This window comes from Dipodomys merriami, unplaced genomic scaffold (genome assembly GCF_024711535.1).
Source record: "Dipodomys merriami isolate MVZ:Mamm:240054 unplaced genomic scaffold, mDipMer1.0.p SCAF_68, whole genome shotgun sequence".
In the NCBI taxonomy this organism is placed as follows: Eukaryota; Metazoa; Chordata; class Mammalia; order Rodentia; family Heteromyidae; genus Dipodomys; species Dipodomys merriami.
This window is the reverse complement of record NW_027206268.1, coordinates 1,799,593-1,818,635: the sequence shown is the minus strand read 5'-3', so window position 1 is coordinate 1,818,635 and position 19,043 is coordinate 1,799,593. Positions and strand designations below refer to the sequence as shown.

The following is a 19,043-nucleotide window of genomic DNA, read 5'->3' as shown; positions in this document are numbered from 1 at the left end:
AATCCTAGAGGAAATTTTTTATCTAAGTCCATAAAGGCCCTTTCCCAACTGGAACAGGACATCTGAAAAGAAAAGGCTGCCCGTTGGACGGGGCTGCTGATCATCAGACACCAAATATGTGAAGCATGATCGATGGCCTCTCCCATTCCCCCACCCTCCCGCATCCCCCCAAAAAAACAGGTAAATTACTGCTGTGTTACATATGAGATAATATGAGATAAAGATGGGAATTATCTTCTCCACCCAGTCTGGGTATTTGCAATACCATCTGATCACTAGATAAAGGGGACCAGGAAGCAGTTAGATTGGAAAGAGGAAATGTTTCCCTATTCCTTTAAATGTCATGTTTTTTTTTTTTAAACAAAATATATTTCTGTTTAACCTTGACCTTTCAGAGAAAGCCTCGCAAATGTATCATCTCCCAGCCGCGAGCAGAAAGAACCTGGCAGACGCAGCAGCCAAGCAGCCCATTTACTAAAAGTGTTTTTTGCTTTCTTCTTTCTTTTTTGTGGCATTTTTAAGGAACAGGATACAAATGGTCAGCAATGAGATAGAGGAGAGGAAACAGAAGCCGCCCGGAGAACATTTCCACGTTATCGGCTGTGTAATGGAGCTCCGTGAATGGAAACAGATGGTACGGATCAAGTTTTTCTGTTTTTAAGCCAGATTCTGTGGTATCCTGAGACAGTTCCGAGCACCAGGATTGAGTCAGGAGGAAAAAATGCCATCTTCCTGAATATTTGCACGGTATTTGTAAGTTCTGGGGCTCTTAAAACCACATAGTTAGTAAACAAAATTATTCTTCTAAGGGGTAGGGAGGAAATCATGACCATTGCATGTAGACACACAACAGTCAAGAGATATTTAAAAAAAAAAATCACGTAAGTGGTGCACTGGTGGCTCACGCCTGTCATCCTAGCTACAGGAGGCTGAGATCTGAGATTGTGGTTCAAAGCCAGCCTGGGCAAGGAAGTCCATGAGACTCTTCACCCCAATTAAGAACCAAAAAAGCCAGAAGTGAAGCTGTGGCTAGAGTGGCAGGGCACCAGCTTTGAGGAAAAAAAAAAAAAAAAAAAAAAAAGCTCAAGGATAGCATCCAGGCCCTGAGTTCAGATCCCAGGACCAGCACCAAAAAGAAAAAAAAATTAAAAATCACCGAATGTGACTCATCTGAGCATCCACAAAGCCTTGCCGGTGTTTCCCCTACCAACGTTGAACTCCGCGTGAAATGCTCAGCTTTCACTTCGCTTCTGTTCTAACTGTCACAGTTCAAAGTACAATACAATAGCATTATGAGGTGGGTCTTCTTTCACAACCAAATTCCCACTGGCAAACTTTGTTTGCAGGAAAAATGGACAGAACTGGGGACCTCCACATTAAATTCAACAACTGAGCAAGACAGACGTCCCATGTTCTCTCTCCTAGGGGGGAAGCTAGTTCAAAGCAAAGAGACATAATGATCAGGTGTTAAGGCAGGGGGACAGGTTTTTTTTTTTGGGAGGGGTGTGTGAAATCAGTTCATACAGGAAAGAAAAGGGTAAAAGGGGTAAATCTGAACCAAAAAAAAAAAAAAAGTGATAAGAAAGAGTAACGGAACTGGCGGTTCAAAGCTAGCCCGCACAGGAAAGTCCATGAGACTCTGATCTCCAAGGACTAACCACCAGAAAACCAGAAGTGGTGCCATAGCTCAAAGTGTACAGCCTTGAGCAAGAGTTCAGGGGCAGCACCCAGGCCATGAGTTCAAGTCCTACAACTCACCGCCCCCCCCCCCCAGCAAAAAACAGAGTAATGGGGTGAGTTTGCTCAAAACACATTAAATCTATGTACGGAATTACCACAATGAAATCCTCTGTACAATGAATGAATACTAATAAAAAAGAGGGAAGAGGTTTTCTGGTTGTTGTTGTTGTTGTTTTTTTTAAATCACACTGACCCCTAGTTAAGGAAGAAATATCCCCCGTGTTTATTTTTCCTAGGGATCTACCTTTGAAAAGTAGACATTTAGACACTAGTCTAAATGACTAGTGTCAGTAGTACAAGGTTGCTGAAGTATATACAAACCCTGGCTGGGTCCCAAGATATCATCTTAAGCTGGGTGCTGGTCAAGCCTTTGCTTAGTGCTTCCGTGTACACGGAGAACACAAGTTCCTGTTCTGATGTTCGAAGTGGTGGCCACATTGCAGGAAGCCTCTTATTTATGTATGCTATGTTGGTTGTAGGATTTGAACTCAGGGCCTGAGTGCTATCCCTGAAGCTCTTTCGATCAAGGTGAGTGGCTCTACCAGTTTGAGTCACAGTGCCACTTCCTGTTTCTGCGTGGTTCATTGGAGATAAGGGGCTCTCGCAGGGACTTGTCTGCCCAGGCTGGCTTTGACCCCTAATCTTTAGATCTCAGCCTCCTAAGCAGCTAGGATGACAAGCGTGAGCCACTGGTGCTTGGTGGAAGCCTCTTTTCTTTGTGCATGGACCAGAAGGCTCAGTCCACTCTGCCGTAGAAGAGAACGGCATGCATGGCATGTGTGTAAAATCACTTGTTCAGGTGGGCGTGGAGGCCAGCCTTGCATGAGAAAGGCAGTTGGGCTGCTGCATGCAAATGTGAGGAGAGTCAGATGCACACAGAGGGCCAGGGCTGGCTGTCTCTTACCCCAGCAGCCGCCCAGAAAGAGAGGTTTTGGAGGCCTGTGTCCTGTCATGCCAGGAAGGAGGGGACATGAGGAGGAGGGCTTCCGTCCCGTGGCGAAAACCTGCCAAGCTCTGCAGTTCGGGAGATGGAAATCCTCTGTGCCCATTTGGATCCCAGGATGCTTGAAGAGTTTGGATTGATGCCCGGGACTGCTCTTCTATGAGATCAAAGATCAAGCGCTCAAGTGGTTAAATTTCAGGAAAGCTCTCTTGGATCCCAGATAAAGGCGGGGTGTTAAAAACAAAACTAGTAGGAGAGAGAGAGAGACAGAGAGAGAGAGAGAGAGAGAGAGAGAGAGACAGAGAGGGGGAGAGACAGAGACAGAGACAGAGGGGGAGACAGAGAAAGAGAGAGACAGAGAGACAGAGAGAGCGAAGTCTTTTCATTTTTTTTTCCATCTGCACTCCAGCCTGCGGCTCTAGGATAAATTAAACAGGTGGGTTCCTTCTTTTTATTTTTTGTTTCTCATTCTGACTGCAATGTGATTTTGTATTTCTACCTCTACACAGAGAGGCTTGAGGAGTGAAAGTTTTATAGGTGTCTAAAAATGGTGGTGTCAAAACAGAAGTATACCTTAAACTTGAAGTGAAAATGTGAACGTAGCAACAAGAAAATAATTTTCTGTACTACTGCTTATTATACTATGGCTTATCTGCAGCGCTTTGTCAAGTTAAAAATAAGTTTTGGTGTGCCATTTTTTCCCTGTTTTCTTTCAGAAGTACTATTGTTTCTCCTTATGATAATCACAGAAAGCATTCAACTGTCTTTTGTCTATATTTTCCAGGAAGGATAGTTTCTGCAAAATAATTTCTCTTCCTATTTATAATTACTCACACTGTTAGTAAGGTGAATGGTTACAATTTTACAATGCCTTCCCTTAGTATTATGTATTATCAGTCTCTGGATTTCTATGGTGACAGACAGAGAACTAAGTTCATATTGTGTAAATAAGTAATAGATTAAAAAAGGAAGACTGTAATCCTTTCCCAGATTGGAAATTTTCAAATGACCTTAATGATAAGAAAATAGTCATTCTGCAGTAAGAGAGGCGACTGGGGGGGGGGGGGTGGGAGGAGAGAAGGGTAGGAAGTGGTGGGGGAGTTTGACCAAAGTATGTGCATGTGGTGGAAATATCACATTGCAACTCCTTTGTACAATAGACATGAGCAAATAACAATAAATTTAAACTGCTGGATTGTGGGTTTTGCCTAATAAAAGCTTGTATTTTGCTCTTCTCATGCACCCAGAGCGATTTAGCAGGATTAAGTCTCTTGAAAGTAAGTGAGCAGGCTTTTTTTGTTTGTTTTTTTCGTTATTGTTGTTTTGGATGGTCATGGGCCTGAACTCTGGGCCTGGGCGCTGTCCCTCAGCTCTTCAGCTCAAGGCGAGCACTCTCCCACTAGAGCCACAGCACCACTTCTGGCTTTTTTTCTGCTTAGATGGTGCTAAGGAATCGAACCCAGGGCTTCATGCATGCTAGGCAAGCCCTCTACCACTGAGCCACCTTCCCAGCCAAGCAGGTGGTTTTGAAGAGAGTTTTTTTCAGAATTGATTCTGCTTAAGGCTGTCTTCCTCCTATGGGGTGCTGTGACTTCCACATGGCTCAGCCATGTAACCCGGAGACGGACGCTTCCTGCCCCCCCATTCTAGAACAGCAGCAGCTTTGCACCTGCTGGCAATCCGTGGCTTCACGTGTGTTTTCTGAGCAGTTTGTCAATCTGTGGCAACAGTCACCAATGAAACAGCTTCTGCCCTGGGGGACAGGGTGGTCCGGAAAACACATCATCTTCTCCGTGGGAAGGGGCGGGGGATCAGTTCTCTGGCAGGTCTGTGTTGGGTTGGAAAGGTTCTTTGGAGAGGGGACACGCGGGTTCATTAAGAAGGGGCGCTCCACAGGAAAAAGGGTGCAGATGCTTCTCATGCTGCTGCCACCTGCTGGCGGGTTGGGGTAGGGCCGCCTAGGATGAGGGATCATGGGGTGCACCAAGTTACCACCCAAGGAGCCTGGAGTGTCCTGCTACGGGGCTTTTTGTTCTTTGTAGTTTTTTGGTTGTTGGTGGTGGTTGTGGGGCTTGAACTCTGGGCCTGGGCGCTGTCCTTCAGCTTTTCAGCTCAAGGCTAGCACTTGAGCCACAGCGCCGCTTCTGGTTTTCTGAGTGGTTCATTGGAGAGAAGAGTCTGACAGACTTTCCTGCCCAAGCTGGCTTTGAATCTCGATCCTCAGGTCTCAGCCTCCTGGGCAGCTAGGATGACAGGCGTGCGCCATGGGCACCTAGTTCTAAGGGGCTTAAAAAAAATTTTTTTTTTAATTAAATGGGGCTGGGAAGGTAGGGCTCAGTGGTAGAGTGCTTGCCTCATATGCATGAGGCCCTGGATTCAATTCCTCAGTACCACATGCATAGAAAAAGCCTGAAGTGGCTCTGTGGCTCAGGTGGTAGAGCGCTCGCTTTGAGCTCTTGTTATGAGCTGAAGAGCTAAGGGACAGCGCCCAGGCCCAGAGTTCAGGCCCCACGACCAACAAAACAAAATTTAAATTGACTTATTAATTGTAGTATCTTTGGAGGGGTTTCCATTTGAGGCTTGAGTTTGGTCCTGGGGAAAGTGAACCTCTGAAGACACATGCTGAGGGTCTAATCTCAGGCCTACTGCCCAATATGGCTCCCGTGCGCACCGATCGGAGCTCACAGAGGTGTGTGCAGGAGTGGAGTCTCGGGGAAATGGGGGGGTGGGTAGAGAGGGGGGCGTCGCTGAGCCAAAAACTGTTCCACAGTATGTGTGACTCAAGTGTCCTGGCTTCTTTCCGCCCTCTAGATGGGAGCCCAGGGTCTGGATGGAAACCAGTCGGCCGACGATTATTACTACGAGGACGGGGAGCTGAACGGCACCCATGACTACAGCCAGTACGAGGCGATCTGTGTGAAGGAGGAGGTCCGGCGCTTCGCCGGCGTCTTCCTTCCGGCCTTCTTCGCCGTGGCCTTCGTGGTGGGGCTGGCTGGCAACTCGGTCGTGGTGGCCGTGTACGCCTTCTGCAAGAAGCGGAGGACCAAGACGGACGTGTTCCTCCTGCACCTGGCCGTGGCCGATCTGCTGCTCCTGGGCACGCTGCCCTTCTGGGCAGTGAACGCGGTGCATGGGTGGGTGCTGGGGGAGGCGGCCTGCCGGGTCACGTCGGCCCTGTACACGCTCAACTTCGTGTCGGGCATGCACTTCCTGGCGTGCATCAGCGTGGACAGGTACCGGGCGGTGAGCAGGGGTCCCCGCCAGCCGGGGGCAGCAGGGCGGCCATGCTGGCTTGTGTGCTGCGGCGTGTGGACAGCCGCGCTCTTGCTCAGTCTCCCCAAGCTGGTGTTTTATACGGTCAACGCCGGGGGCAGGTGCGTTCCCGCCTTCCCCTACCTGCTGGGGGCGCCAGTGAGGGCAGCCATCCAGATGCTGGAGGTCTGTGTGGGGTTTGCGGTGCCCTTCCTGGTGATGGGGGTGTGCTACTGGCTCACGGCGCGGGCGCTCATCAGGATGCCTGATGGGAAGAGGTCTGGGCCGCTGCGGGTGCTGCTGGCCGTGGTGCTGGTTTTCGTCGCCACCCAGCTGCCTTACAACGTCGTCAAGCTCTGCCAGGCTATGGGCAGCATCTACTCGCTGGTCACCACCTGCGAGGCCAGTAAGCGCCTGGACGTGGCCAGGCAGGTCACGGAGAGCGTCGCGCTGGCCCACAGCTGCCTCAACCCTCTCCTCTACACCTTTCTGGGCGCCTCCTTTAAGACCCATGTGATGAAGGTGGCCAAGAGATACGGGCCGTGGAGGAGGCGCAGACAGGCCGTGGAGGAGATCGCCTTTGACTCGGATGCGGCCACGGAGCCCACCAGCTCCTTTAGCATTTAAAAGGCCAAAGTGTGCTGCCTTTCCTTCCGGTCATGCGCATGATGTGCCTTCCTCAGGCCAAACAAACAAACAAACAAACACCAAAGACCCATCTGTGTGGCTTTGAAACTCTGGTTTCAAGTTGATATCAAAGAGGGTGACTTGGGGTGCAGACAGCAGCCCAGAAGACCGGGCAATGTCAGAATGTGAAAGTTAACATCATAGGGAAATACTAGCTGCAGGCACAAAGGGAAGCATTAGGTGAAAAGAAGACCTTGGAGGTGATGAGAGTCGTTTTATAGCTTGATGACAGTAGTGGTTACACAAAGCCATGCCTTACACGATGATTTGGAAAACTCCATATGCTGGGATCGGATACTCTAATTATGTGAGATCAACCCACAGGCTTCTCTACGGGGGAGGGGGGGCCGGGGGAGGGGAGGAAGGGACCCTGAGTCACTCTTTACCTTGTAACTGCCTTGAGAATTTGTAATAATTGCAAAATAAAACTTATTTTTTAATAAAAACCCACCGTGTTGTAAGTTAGGCAATCTAAAACTGAGTAACACAGAGACTTCTGGTGAGAGGCATTTCATAATTAATCACCTAAGTGTTAATATAAGGACAAGTTCCCTGCATAATTGGAATAGATGAACATCTGGGCGGCAAAACTGTTTCGTAATTTGTCAAGGATTTCGTAAGATCGCAGAAAGGATAACAACGAACCAGCCTCTCCTACTGCACCCCTCAAAAAAAGAGAATGAAAAAGCCCTCAGAAGCCTCTCTGGCTCTTCCATACATTCTTGGTCAGTTTCCAAACACAAAATTGGCTTCCAGGCTGTCAATGTTCTTTACATAATAACTAATTTCCTGACACTTGTTGGCTTTATCGTGTGTATTCTGGAAGCAATCCTCAGGTTATCATAGTTATCTAGGCTCCAAATTTTTTGGTCTGTGTTTATGTGAGTACATGCACATGTGTGTATGCACACATGTACACACACACATACACACCCAGTCCTGGGGCGTGAGCTCAGGTTCTGGGCGCTGTCTCTGAGCTTTTTCTGCTCAAGACTAGCACGCTACCACTTGAGCCACAGTTCTCTTCTGGCTTCTTGGTGGTGGACTGGACAGAAAAGAGTCTCAAGGAGACTGCCCTGGCTGGCTTTGAATCTTGAGTCTCAGATCTCAGCCTCCTGAGTAGACAGGATTACAGGCGTGAGCCACCAGTGCCGGGCTGACATGTATACTTTTAAGCAATAGAAATAGGGGGCATAACAAATTATATTATGATTACTACCCTCATCATGATTGGTGCTTGGGATGGAATCCATGGCCTGCTGTATGTGCTCAGCATGCACTCAGACCTTATCCTAAGTTATTTTTTTAGAAACCTGATAGCTTACTTTTTCGTGTGTGTGCTGGTACAGGGCAAAGGTGTCTCATTTGGCTTTTATGCTCAAAGCTGGCACTATACCACCTGAGCCCAGCTTCTTGTTTGTAAACTAAATGTAAGAGTCTCTCAGCTTTGTCTGCCTGAGCTGGCTTCAACCTGTGAAATTCAGATCTCAGCTTCTGTGTAGCTTTCTTTTGAAAAATACGCTTTCCTCTTATCAACTATCTGCCGACTTGAAAAGGTGGAATTTGGAGGGTTCTGATCATCATGACCACGGTCATCTACAAGCCTCATCTACAAGCCCCGTGGCCCGGTGTTATGCGGCACACAGGACAGCTCTGCTGTGGTTGGGGAGGGGGGAGGGGACACTCACCGCTGCTCCACCACTTCCTGCCGTTCACCACATAGCTGTCCCCATTGCGCCGGATGCTGCATTTGATATTTGTGGCGTCACTCGAAGCCACGTCAGGCTCTATGAAGAAATGAAGGCTGGACTTAGGCCAGAAGATTCCCACTGGTTCACTGCCCATGGACAGCGGTTTCAGCAAAGCCAGTTATAAGTCAGCAAGTCTTATTGGCTGCTGCAATTTCCGCAGACACCAGAATGTCACGTGGTGTCCTGGAAGGGGAGGGCAAGTTTATTCTGCACATTTAAGAATCCAACATCGGAGGCCGGGTGCTGGTGGCTCATGCCTGCCATCCTGGGTACTCAGGAGGCTGAGATCTGAGGATCGCAGTTCAAAGCCAGCCCGGGCAGTAAAGTCTGTGAGACTCTTATCTCCAATGAACCACCAGAAAACTGGTATCACCAGTGGTGATCATGAAAAGTTTCCCCTCAGTATCTAGAGTGAGCTGGGAAGGTGGCTCAGTGGTAGAGTGCTCGCCTGGCATGCATAAAGCCCTGGATTCAATTCCTCAGTACCACAGACACAGAAAAAGCCAGAAGTGGCGCTGTGGCTCAAGTGGTAGAGAGCTTGCCTTGAACTGAAGAGCTGAGGGACAGCGCCCAGGCCTAGAGTTCAAGTCCCACAGCCGACAAAACAAAAAACAAAAAGCTGGAATCCGACATTGACCACGAGGATCATGAGCAAAGGTGACTGGTACACAGTCACATCCCGCACAGCGTCCACTGACCGCAGAGGGGCCCAGGAAGAACTTACCCGTCATGCAGAAGGCAGAGGCGATGCTCCCCTGAAGAAGAGGCTCCAGCCAGCGCCGCTTCTGCTCCTCACTTCCATACAAGTGCAATACCTCCATGTTCCCCGTGTCTGCACAGCAGAAGCAAAAACACTTGCTGCCGGGCACTGGTGGCTCACACCTGTCATCCTAGCTACTCAGGAAGCTGAGATCGGAGGATCATGGCTTGAAGCCAGCCTGGGCAGGAAAGTCCCTGTGAGACTCTTATCTCCAATGAACCACCAGAAAACCGGAAGTAGCACTGTGGCTCAAGTGGTAGAGCGCTGGCCTTGAGCTGAAGAGCTGAGGGACAGTGCCCAGCCCCCCCCCACTCTTGCTTTCTATTTCAAACTTGGTTCAACGTCCAGAATCTTGTATGGGTGATATGGATGTGCACCCTTTAAAAAAAAAATTGGTTGTGGGGCCTGGGTGCTGTCCCTGAGCTGCTTCTGCTCAAGGCTAGGGCTCTATCACTTGAGCCACAGCGCCACTTCTGGCTTTTTCTATGTATGTGGTACTGAGGAATTGAACCCAGGGCTTTATGCATGCTAGGCGAGCACTCTACCACTGAGCCACCTTCCCAGCTCACCCTAGATACTGAGGGGAAACTTTTCATGATCACCACTGGTGATGACTTTAAGATGACTTTAAGAACAGAGAGGGAAGGCCTGGGAAGGTGGCTCGGTGGTAGAGTGCTTGCCTCACAGGCATGAGGCCCTGGGTTCAATTCCTTGGTACCACATAAACAGAAAAAGCTGGAAGTGGAGCTGTGGCTCAAGTAGTAGAGTGCTAACCTTGAGCTTAAGAACATCGCCCAGGCCCAGAGTTCAAGCCCCATGACCGACAAAAAAAAAAAAAAAGAACAGAGAGGGAAATGCCTGTGAAGTCGGAGTTAAGTATGATTTCAGTCTTCCCAGAGGAGTCTGCACTGTGTCTGGAAACTCCTTACACAACTAGCGTTCCACAAAGCTGCCTAAGTTGCCAGGAGACTAATGTTTCTTTTTCAAGTGAGGGAGAAAAGAAGCCTTCAGTTACCATCAATGAAGTTCATTGTTTGCTTTCTTTGCTTGCTTCAAAGTCGGTGTTACTTGTTATAGATCCAATAATATAAATACTGAATAAAACATTTTCCAATGGTTGGGAAGGTGGCTCCGTGGTAGAGTGCTCGCCTAGCATACATGAAGCCCTGGGTCTGATTCCTCAGTACCACATACACAGAAAAAGCTGGAAGTGGAGCTGTGGCTCAAAGCAGTAGCCTTAAGTAAAAATAAGTAGTAGCTTTAAGCAAAAAGAAGCTCAGGGGACAAGCCCCAAGACTGACCAAAAAAAAAAAAAAATCCCAAATTATCAGTTTCTTACGAGAAGCTGGAGAAATGATTTCTTATGTGTTGAAAAATAGGCCCAGTTACTTCTATGAAAAGTTTTTGCCTCTATGAAAGTGCTTATGTCAAGTTGGGAGCTGGTGGCTCATGCCTGTAATCCTAGCTACTCAGGAGGCTGAGATCTGAGGATCACACTTGGAAGTCAGCCAGGCAGACAAAACCATAAGACACTTACTCTCCAAGTAACCACCAAAAATCTGGAAGTGGAGCTGCAGCTCAAATGGTGGAGCACCAGCCTTGAGCAAAAACAGCGAAGGGAAGGCAGCCAAAGCCCTGAGTTCAAGCCCTAGTAACTGGCACAAAAGAGAGAGACAGAGAGAGGCCAAACTCCATCTTGTTTTGCATTTCAAAGTTACTGAAAAGCAGAACTGTAACAAAATCTATACATGGATGGTTCGTGCAGAAACCTGTCATGTAAGAAGACAAAAGAGCCGAGAAAATGGTGTGCAGCATAGTAACCTGGTGCCTGGCAGTTGAAGACGTTGGGGGCGAAGTGGCACTTCCCCGTTTCTTCCGCAATCAGGGCGTAGTCGACTTGGCTGAGCCCACTCACGGCTGGGAGAAACAGGTTCCACAGCCCCTCGGCCTTGGCCATTTCCTGTCAAAGGGAGGGAACGTGCCGGCACCGTCAGAGTTTGCCATGACCCTAAAGCAACTGAATGATACAAGACACCTTTTTTTTTTTTTTTTTGTCGGTCATGGGGCCTGGACACTGTCCCTCAGCTCTTCAGCTCAAGGTGAGTGCTCTACCACTTGAGCCACAGTGCCACCTCCAGGCCCCACGACCGGACACACACCCCCCCCAAAAAAAGATATTACTGATACTCTTTTTTTTTTTTTTTTTGGTCATGGGGCTTGAACTCTGGGCCTGGGCGCTGTCCCTCAGCTCTTCAGCTTAAGGTAAGTGCTCTACCACTTGAGCCACAGCGCCACTTCCGGTTTTCTGGTGGTTTACTGGAGAGAAGAGTCTCATGGACTTTTCCTGACAGGGCTGGCTTTGAAGCACGATCCTTAGATCTCAGCCTCCTGAGAAGCTAGGATTACAGGCATGAGCCACCAGTGCCCAACTACTGGTATATTCACATATCGAAAGCAACAAAACCTAAGGTCACCAGAAACGCCTACACTGGAATTTTCCAATGATCACTTTTTTTCCCCCTTCTTACCTTGAGTTTATCTATTACAGAAGGCTGTCTCCATATGTCTGCTGAATTTTCATTTCGCGCATAGTACTCATGGACCTCCTTAAAGCAACAAAAAGGGGGAAAAGTGAGCTTGATTTAACACAGAGAAAACTATATTGGAAACTGATTAATATGTAAAATATACATTTTTAAGTGAAGTGAATTTTCTCAGCTGTTAATCAGTAGTATCCCAGTGTGTGCATGTGTGGTTAAGGTGAAATATTCAAAACAATTGAAATGTGTATTTAGTATTGTATAGCTGTGCTGGAAGGGACCTGATAAATTCCTTGGGCCATGAACAACTATTTGGCAAAAAGTCAGGAAGGAGAGGAGGATCCATGCATTCCTGGACACCAGGTTGCACTGCTCCTGTCGTTTCTGTCAGGAAGTCAGCTGAATTGGAAGATTTCCTGTTTAGGGTCGTTTGTTATTTCCACCTCTCATGGTGCCATAAAAACAGTCGATGCTATTGTGTTCGGTAATAGATACAATGTGTAGCACATTTAGGATGTCCTGGTCTCTGGTTACCTCTGGGGGAGAGACTACAGTGCTAAGCAATTATGCCAGTGTTGATGCAATTGTTTGAAAACGTGGTTTAATGTTTTGAGCCCCTAAAATGTAGCTGTGGTAGAGTAGGACTCAAAATTCAATAACATACCTTCCTACAGAAAGAACCCTTAAAATGGGAAACATAATTTATTATACCAGGTGTGGTGGTGTGTACCTCTAGTCCCAGCTGCCTGGAGGCTGAGGCTAGATGAATAATTAAGATAAGAGTTCTAGCCTGGTGGGGGGGGGGGAGGGGGACCTCATGCCCGTCATCCTAGCTACTCAGGAGGCTGAAATCTGAGGATTGCGGTTCAAAGCCAGCCCAGGCAGAAAAGTCGATGAGACTCTTATCTCCAATAAACTACCAGAAAACCAGAAGTGGCACTGTGGCTCAAGTGGTAGAGTGCTTGCCTTGAGCTGAAGAGCTGACGGACAGCACCCAGGCCCAGAGTTCAAGCCCCATGACCGAAAAAAAAAAAAGAAAAGAAAATGGAAAGTGCCACTGTGGCTCAAGTGGTAGAGCACTTGCCTTGAGTGGAAGAGTGCAGGGACAGCACCCAAGCCCCAAATTCAAGCCCCACAACTGACAAAAAAAAAAGAAGATAAGGGTTCTTGGCCAGCCTGGGAAACACAGAACTTGGCTCAAAAGAAAGTTATAATATGGATTTATATACTACGACATATATTGTATGATACATTAATAGATGTATATAATATATAACAATATATCTATATACAATATCCATTTATATAACTTGTATAGTTATTTATATAAATATAACGCATATATTTATAGGTATAGTTTATAACACATTTATGTAAATTAATGAAAATCAAACGAGAAGATGGCTAGATAGAACTATACTTGGCATGACTGTCCAAGAGAAGAGACAGGACAGCAGAGGAGATATTCCAGGTAGCGATAGAGAGAGGAAGACAGTGCCACTGGAGAAATGGGGAGAGCCCTGAACAGCACAGGGAGTCAGGGACAGCAGAAATTACATCTGGTGCCTGGCTTCTCATACACCACCTTCAATATGCTGCCTCTTTATTCACTGAGATATGACTTGGGGGAGTGTTGGTTCACAATCCTATACTGGAGCTTCCAAGAAAGCATGTTCACTTCCAACTTAAGTCGTCCAAAAGAAATCAACACTTCTCTCCCTGCCCCGGTCCATTCCTATTCAGAGGAGAGGAGGTGCCACGTTATGTTTGTGTTAAAAGTGTACTCTGGAGGCGGGCACCGGTAGCTTGCACCTGTCATCCTAGCTACTCAGGAGGCTGAGATCTGAGGCTTGTGGTTCAAAGCCAGCCTGGACCAGGAAAGTCTATAGGAGTCTTATTTCCAATTAGTCACCCCCCCAAAAAAAAACAGAAGTAGAGCTGAAGTTCAAAGTGGCAGAGCACTAATCTTGAGCACAAAAGCTTGGGGACAGTGCCCAGGTGCTGAGTTCAAGGCTACAACCAATTAAAAAAAAAAAGACAAAAGAAAAGGAGTGTACCCTGCATCCTATGTTATGTTCCTTGTTCCTGTATGACATGCTGGTTTTAGGATTTCCTATAGATTTTAAATAGGGAGAACAGGTTTGAAACATTTTCACAGACAACGGGTTATGCTCTACTTCATGCTTTTCTAGGAGTTTCCAAAAGTCATTGGGATGGCTCTGTGAAAAGGGGACTAGAGAGAGGTGGTGGGGACAAGAGGGGACAATGGGAAGGTTAATAGGATCACAGTGCAGAGAGAGAGAGAGAGCGAGAGAGAGAGAGAGAGAGAGAGAGAGAGAGAGAGTGTGTGTGTGTGTGTGTGTGTGTGTGTGTGTGTGTGTGTGAAATGTCACGATGAATCCCATTAAATGTTATTTGGAAAAAAGACTGACTCCATGAAGCTTACATTCTTTTGCTTATAGGGAATTTACAATTATGTAAAACTATCAAGAAACTCAGATCAAGAATCTTAGTAGCTGACAACGTATGACATTAGAAACTGAGATCAAGAATCAGTAGCTGGCAACGTCTGACGTTAGGATGTTGGTGTACTATGCTGGGAGTACAGATCACTGGTAGAGCACTGCTTCACACGCGTGAAGCCCTGGGTTCCATCCCCAGTGCTGGAAACAAAACAAAACAAAGCCGTGTTGGTGTGAGACCCAGCAAGTCTGTGTGAGGACTGTGTGTGGAGAGTAGCCCTGTGGCTCTGCCTCGCACAGCTCACGGTGCTCTAGTGCACGAGGCCAGGGTGTATACGATACCTTTTCGGCAGGGAGGATGTGGCGTTTCATAAAGTGTTTCACCTTCGCGAGGACTTCCTGGCCTTTCGTAGTCTGCATGAACAACTGTCTGGTATTATCCACTGGGGGCAGCTCGGTATTAAAAGATCTTTGGCCAAAAGAAGAAGAAGAAGAAAATGAACAAACAGAGGTTACAAAGATGTCCAAAATCGTTACTAGATGCTTCTCCAGGAAATGTGAAGGACATCCAGCTAAGCCAAAGTATTGTGCAGAAGGGGATGAGGCTTGGGCCGACTTTCTCAGGGACAGGACCACGCATGCACCAAGTGGGCGGTGGGGGTGTGGCCGACCAAGCATAGGGTGTGCCTCAAAGAATGCTCCCCACAGGGCTGGAAAGGTGGCTCAGTGGTAGAGTGCTTGCCTTGCATGCATGAGGCCCTGGGTTTCATTCCTTAGCACCACATAAGCAGGAAAAGCCAGAAGTGGCGCTGTGGCTCAAGTGGTAGAGCGCTCGCCTTGAGCTGAAGAGCTGAGGGACAGCGTCCAGGCCCAGAGTTCAAGACCCAGGACTGACAAAACCAAAATAAAACAGAGTGCTCCCCTGACAGAGACCAGAGTGCCAATGCCACTCAGCAAATGTCCACACAAACTTTCATGCAGTTTCGCTGCTGTGAGAGAAAGCCATATTTCTAAATTAAGAAACCTGCTTATATCATATGTACTTTTACATAGGTATATGTGCCTTCAATATTAGAAGGCAACATAAGAGTGCTATCTATGTTTAAACAGCTATTACATTCAAGCTGGCAAAAATATTTTTGATCATAAATATGGGAATTCAAAAAGTATTTTGGACCCAGGTGCCGGTGGCTCACGCCTGTCATCCTAGGTACTCAGAAGGCTGAGATCTGAGGATCGTGGTTTGAAGCCAGCCTGGGCAGGAAAGTCCTGTGAGACTCTTTATCTCCAATTAACTTAAAAACCTTGATAGGGCCCTGTAACTCAAAGTGGTAGCGTACTAAGTCTTGAACAAAAGAACTTAGGGACAGTGCCCACAGCCTGAATTCAAGCCCCATGACCAGCAACAACAACAAAAAGTATTTTAGGTTAACTTATGTCTAGAACTATAACATATTTCTTTATTTAAAAAAAATGTTATGGCCAGGCAGCAGTGGCTTTTGCCTGTAATCCTAGCTACTCAGGAGGTTGAGATCTGAGGGCTACAGTTCAAAGCCAGCCCACTGCAGGTAAGGAGGTCCATGAGACTTTTTTGTTGTTGTTGGTTGTGGGGCTTGAACTCTGGGCCTGGGCACTGTTCCTCAGCTCTTCAGCTCAAGGAAGCCTTCTACCACTTGAGCCACAGTGCCACTTCTGGTTTTCTGGTGGTTCACTGAAGAGTCTCATGAACTTTCCTGCCCTTGCTGGCTTTGAAGCGTGATCCTCAGATCTCAGCCTCCTGTGAACTAGGATGACAGGCATGAGCCACCGGTGCCTGGCTTCCGTGAGGCTCTTATCTCCAACTAACCAACAGAAAGCTGAAAGTGGATGTGTGGCTCAAGTGGTTAAGTGCCAACCTTAAATGAATAAAGTCAAGGGATAGCATCCAGGTCCTGAGTTCAAGCTCTAGTACCAGCATAAGAAAACAACAACAACAAAATTGCTATGGTTAGTAAGAGCAATCCTGACATTAAAAACAAAAAAAACAGGAGCTGGGAAGGTGGCTCAGTGGTAGAGCGCTTGCCTGGCATGCATGAGGCCCTGGGTTCAATTCCTCAGCACCACATAAGCAGAAAAACCAGAAGTGGCGCTGTGGCTAAAGTGTTAGAGCACTAGCTTTGAGCTGAAGAGCCCAGGGACAGCGCCCAGGCCCAGAGTTCAGGCTCCATGACCGGCAAAACAAAACAAAAAAAACAAAACAAAAAACGCTTCCTATTCCATTACAGTTTAGGGCTCCCATTTATGTAACGATGATTTGTGAACTGTGTAAACGAAGACTGCCAAGGCTTTGTGGAACACGCTTCGACAGCTCTCATCTGAGTTAGGCAAAGAATCTATTTTCCTCACCTTCTTGCGAGTTGTAATCCAGTTTCTGCCAGTGGCTGCACAGTATTGGCAACCAGAAAGCTATCCTCAGATGAATTATTTCCCATGAGGTATCTGCTGTACACTCCCTGTGAGCAAATCAGCACAGAACAATTAAAATTCACCAGCAAATGTCCTTCAACTGTCTTTTCCTTCTAATTTCTAATCTTGATGAAGCATCTCAATTTTTTTTCTTCTAGTCCTGGGGCTTGAACTCAGGTCCTGGGCACTGTCCTTGAGCTTTTTTTTACTCAAGGCTAGCACTCTATCACATGAGCCACAGCGCCACTTCTGCCTTTTTCTGTGTATGTGGTACTGAGGAATCGAACTCAGGGCTTCATGCATGCTAGGTGAGCACTCGACCACTGAGCTACCTTCTCAGTCCCAAGCATCTCAAATTTTTAAACCCCTTAAGACTCAAAGCATCTGGAATCTGGATTAATGTAATGATGATTTCCAATTAACTACCAAAAATAGCTGGGAAGTGGAGGGAGCTGCGGCTCAAGTGGTAGAGTGCCAGCCTTGAACAAAGGAAGCTCAGGGACAGAGCCTGGGCCCCGAGTACACACACACACACACACACACACACACACACACACACACACACACACACACACACACACACACACACACACACACACACACACACACACACACACACACACACACACACACACACACACACACACACACACACACCCTTGGAGATCAGAAAATACTTTCAACAGAACACGAGGAAATAACGGTGAAACAACATGTTTCAAATGCTTACTTACCTGTGATATTCCAGCGAATTTAAAATAGGAGAGGGCCAGGAAGAAGTTCCAGTTGGGAAGATTAGAAGGAATCCCTCTGCAGTGGCAGTACACGGAGATCAGCTCCTCCATTGATGGCAACCCTATACACGCAGCACAAAACAGGAAGGTCATCTGGCTTGTCAAAGACAATGTACAAATATCACATGATAGCATGTGAACAGCAGATGGTATGCAAAACCAGACGGAATAACCGTTCCTCCACTCGTGTCGACGACTACATGGGATGCAAAATTCAGAAAGACATCATTGGGGCTTGAACTCTGGCCCTCAGCAATTCAGCTCAAGGCGAGCGCTCTACCATTTGAGCCACAGCGCCACCTCTGGTTTTCTGGTGTTGTTTTATTGGAAATAAGAGTCTCACGGACTTTCCTGCCTGGGCTGGCTTTGAACCATGATCCTCAGATCTCGGCCTCCTGAGTAGCTAGGATGACAGGCGTGAGCCACTGGTGCCTGGCTAGAAACATTAAGAGACAAAAAAAAAAAAAAAATCTAAAACTGCAAGACGCATATTTAGCGGTGACAATAATGAAGACGGGTTTTTATCATAGCAATGTACATATGATGATTTTGTACCTGTGCTTGTGTGAAAATGAGAACCTCGGTTTATCATTGGAATTGTCCGTGGCCAAAAGTAGAACATGGATAGATGAGCGACATCGGACAAGGGGTGACCAATGGTGGACAGCTCCCAGTCCAGGACGGCTATCACACGACACTGAAATTCAAAGTGAAAAGGGGGTGGGAAGGGGGCTCAGTGGTAGAGTGCTTGTCTGGCATGCATGAAGCCCTGGGTTCGATTCCTCGGTACCCCATCAACAGATTAAAAAGCTGCAAGTGGTATTGTGGCTCAAGTGGCAGAGCGCTAGCCTTGAGCAAAAACAGCTCAGGGATAGCGCCCAGACCCTGAGTTCAAGCCCCAGAACTGGCAAAACAACAACAACAACAACAACAACAAACGGTATCTCTTATTACTGAGACAGACAGCACACAGCCACTCATATTTTCTGAAGCGTACAAATCTTTGGATGTTTGAGAAGGGATTTATGGCCAGGACTATGTTAAGATCTCTACTCCTGGGCAGGTGCTGAGTTTGCATGTATAGTTAAGCATTTGCTCTGGTGATGAATTTTAAGTATGTGACAAACATGATAGCCAAAACCTGTAACTGCTATATAATATACCATTTGGGGGGTGGGAGGGCTTGAACTCAGTGCCTCTTGCTATCAGTTGGCTTTCTGGATTAATCGCAACTGCCACGCTATCACTTGAGCCACACATATCCAGTCTGGTGTTAATTGGAGGTAAGAGTTTCTTGGCGTTTTCTGTCCAGGGTTGGCTTTGAACCAAGATTCAGCCTCCTGAGTAGCAAGAACTACAGGTGTGAGCCACATTATGCAACAACGTGATCAACTAGGGGAGAGAACACAAACATGGACAAGCCTCATATTTTGACTAAGAGTTGGAAAATGTCTTTGGAAATAGTGATAGATACCAGCGGCTCACACCTGTAATACTAGCTAACTCAAGAGGTTGAGATCTGAGGACCAAACTGCAAAGCCAGTCCTGGGCTGAAAACTTTGAGAGCCTCTATCTCCAGTTAACCAGGACAAAGCTTGACTGGGGGTGTGGTCCAAGTGGTAGGATGCTCGCTAAGCAGGTCAAATGAACTGGAGGCTCTTGAGTTCAA

General features: G+C 47.2%; 2 protein-coding genes across 3 annotated transcripts in view; one reads left to right on the top strand and one right to left on the bottom strand.

Annotated features, from left to right (window-relative positions):
* The window catches only part of Acad11 (acyl-CoA dehydrogenase family member 11), a 41,525-nt gene that overhangs the window by 12,642 nt on the left and 9,840 nt on the right, over positions 1–19,043 (bottom strand). Inside the window, exons 6-13 of the mRNA XM_070005429.1 lie at positions 17,930–18,071; positions 17,315–17,436; positions 16,521–16,627; positions 14,478–14,604; positions 11,662–11,739; positions 10,955–11,093; positions 9,098–9,205; positions 8,311–8,409 (exon numbers count right to left, since the gene is read on the bottom strand). Coding sequence (XP_069861530.1) covers positions 8,311–8,409; positions 9,098–9,205; positions 10,955–11,093; positions 11,662–11,739; positions 14,478–14,604; positions 16,521–16,627; positions 17,315–17,436; positions 17,930–18,071 — 922 coding nt within the window. The remainder of the gene's footprint in view (positions 1–8,310; positions 8,410–9,097; positions 9,206–10,954; positions 11,094–11,661; positions 11,740–14,477; positions 14,605–16,520; positions 16,628–17,314; positions 17,437–17,929; positions 18,072–19,043) is intronic.
* Ackr4 (atypical chemokine receptor 4) lies at positions 407–6,961 on the top strand. 2 transcript variants are annotated; one of them, XM_070005430.1, is made up of 2 exons: positions 407–634; positions 5,495–6,961. In XM_070005430.1, exons 1-2 carry the CDS (start codon positions 536–538, stop codon positions 6,560–6,562), a joined length of 1,167 nt encoding a protein of 388 aa, XP_069861531.1. In that variant the 5' UTR covers positions 407–535; the 3' UTR covers positions 6,563–6,961. The 2 variants fall into 2 exon arrangements, with proteins under 2 accessions (XP_069861531.1, XP_069861532.1); XM_070005431.1 differs by lacking the exon at positions 407–634 and adding an exon at positions 2,675–3,119.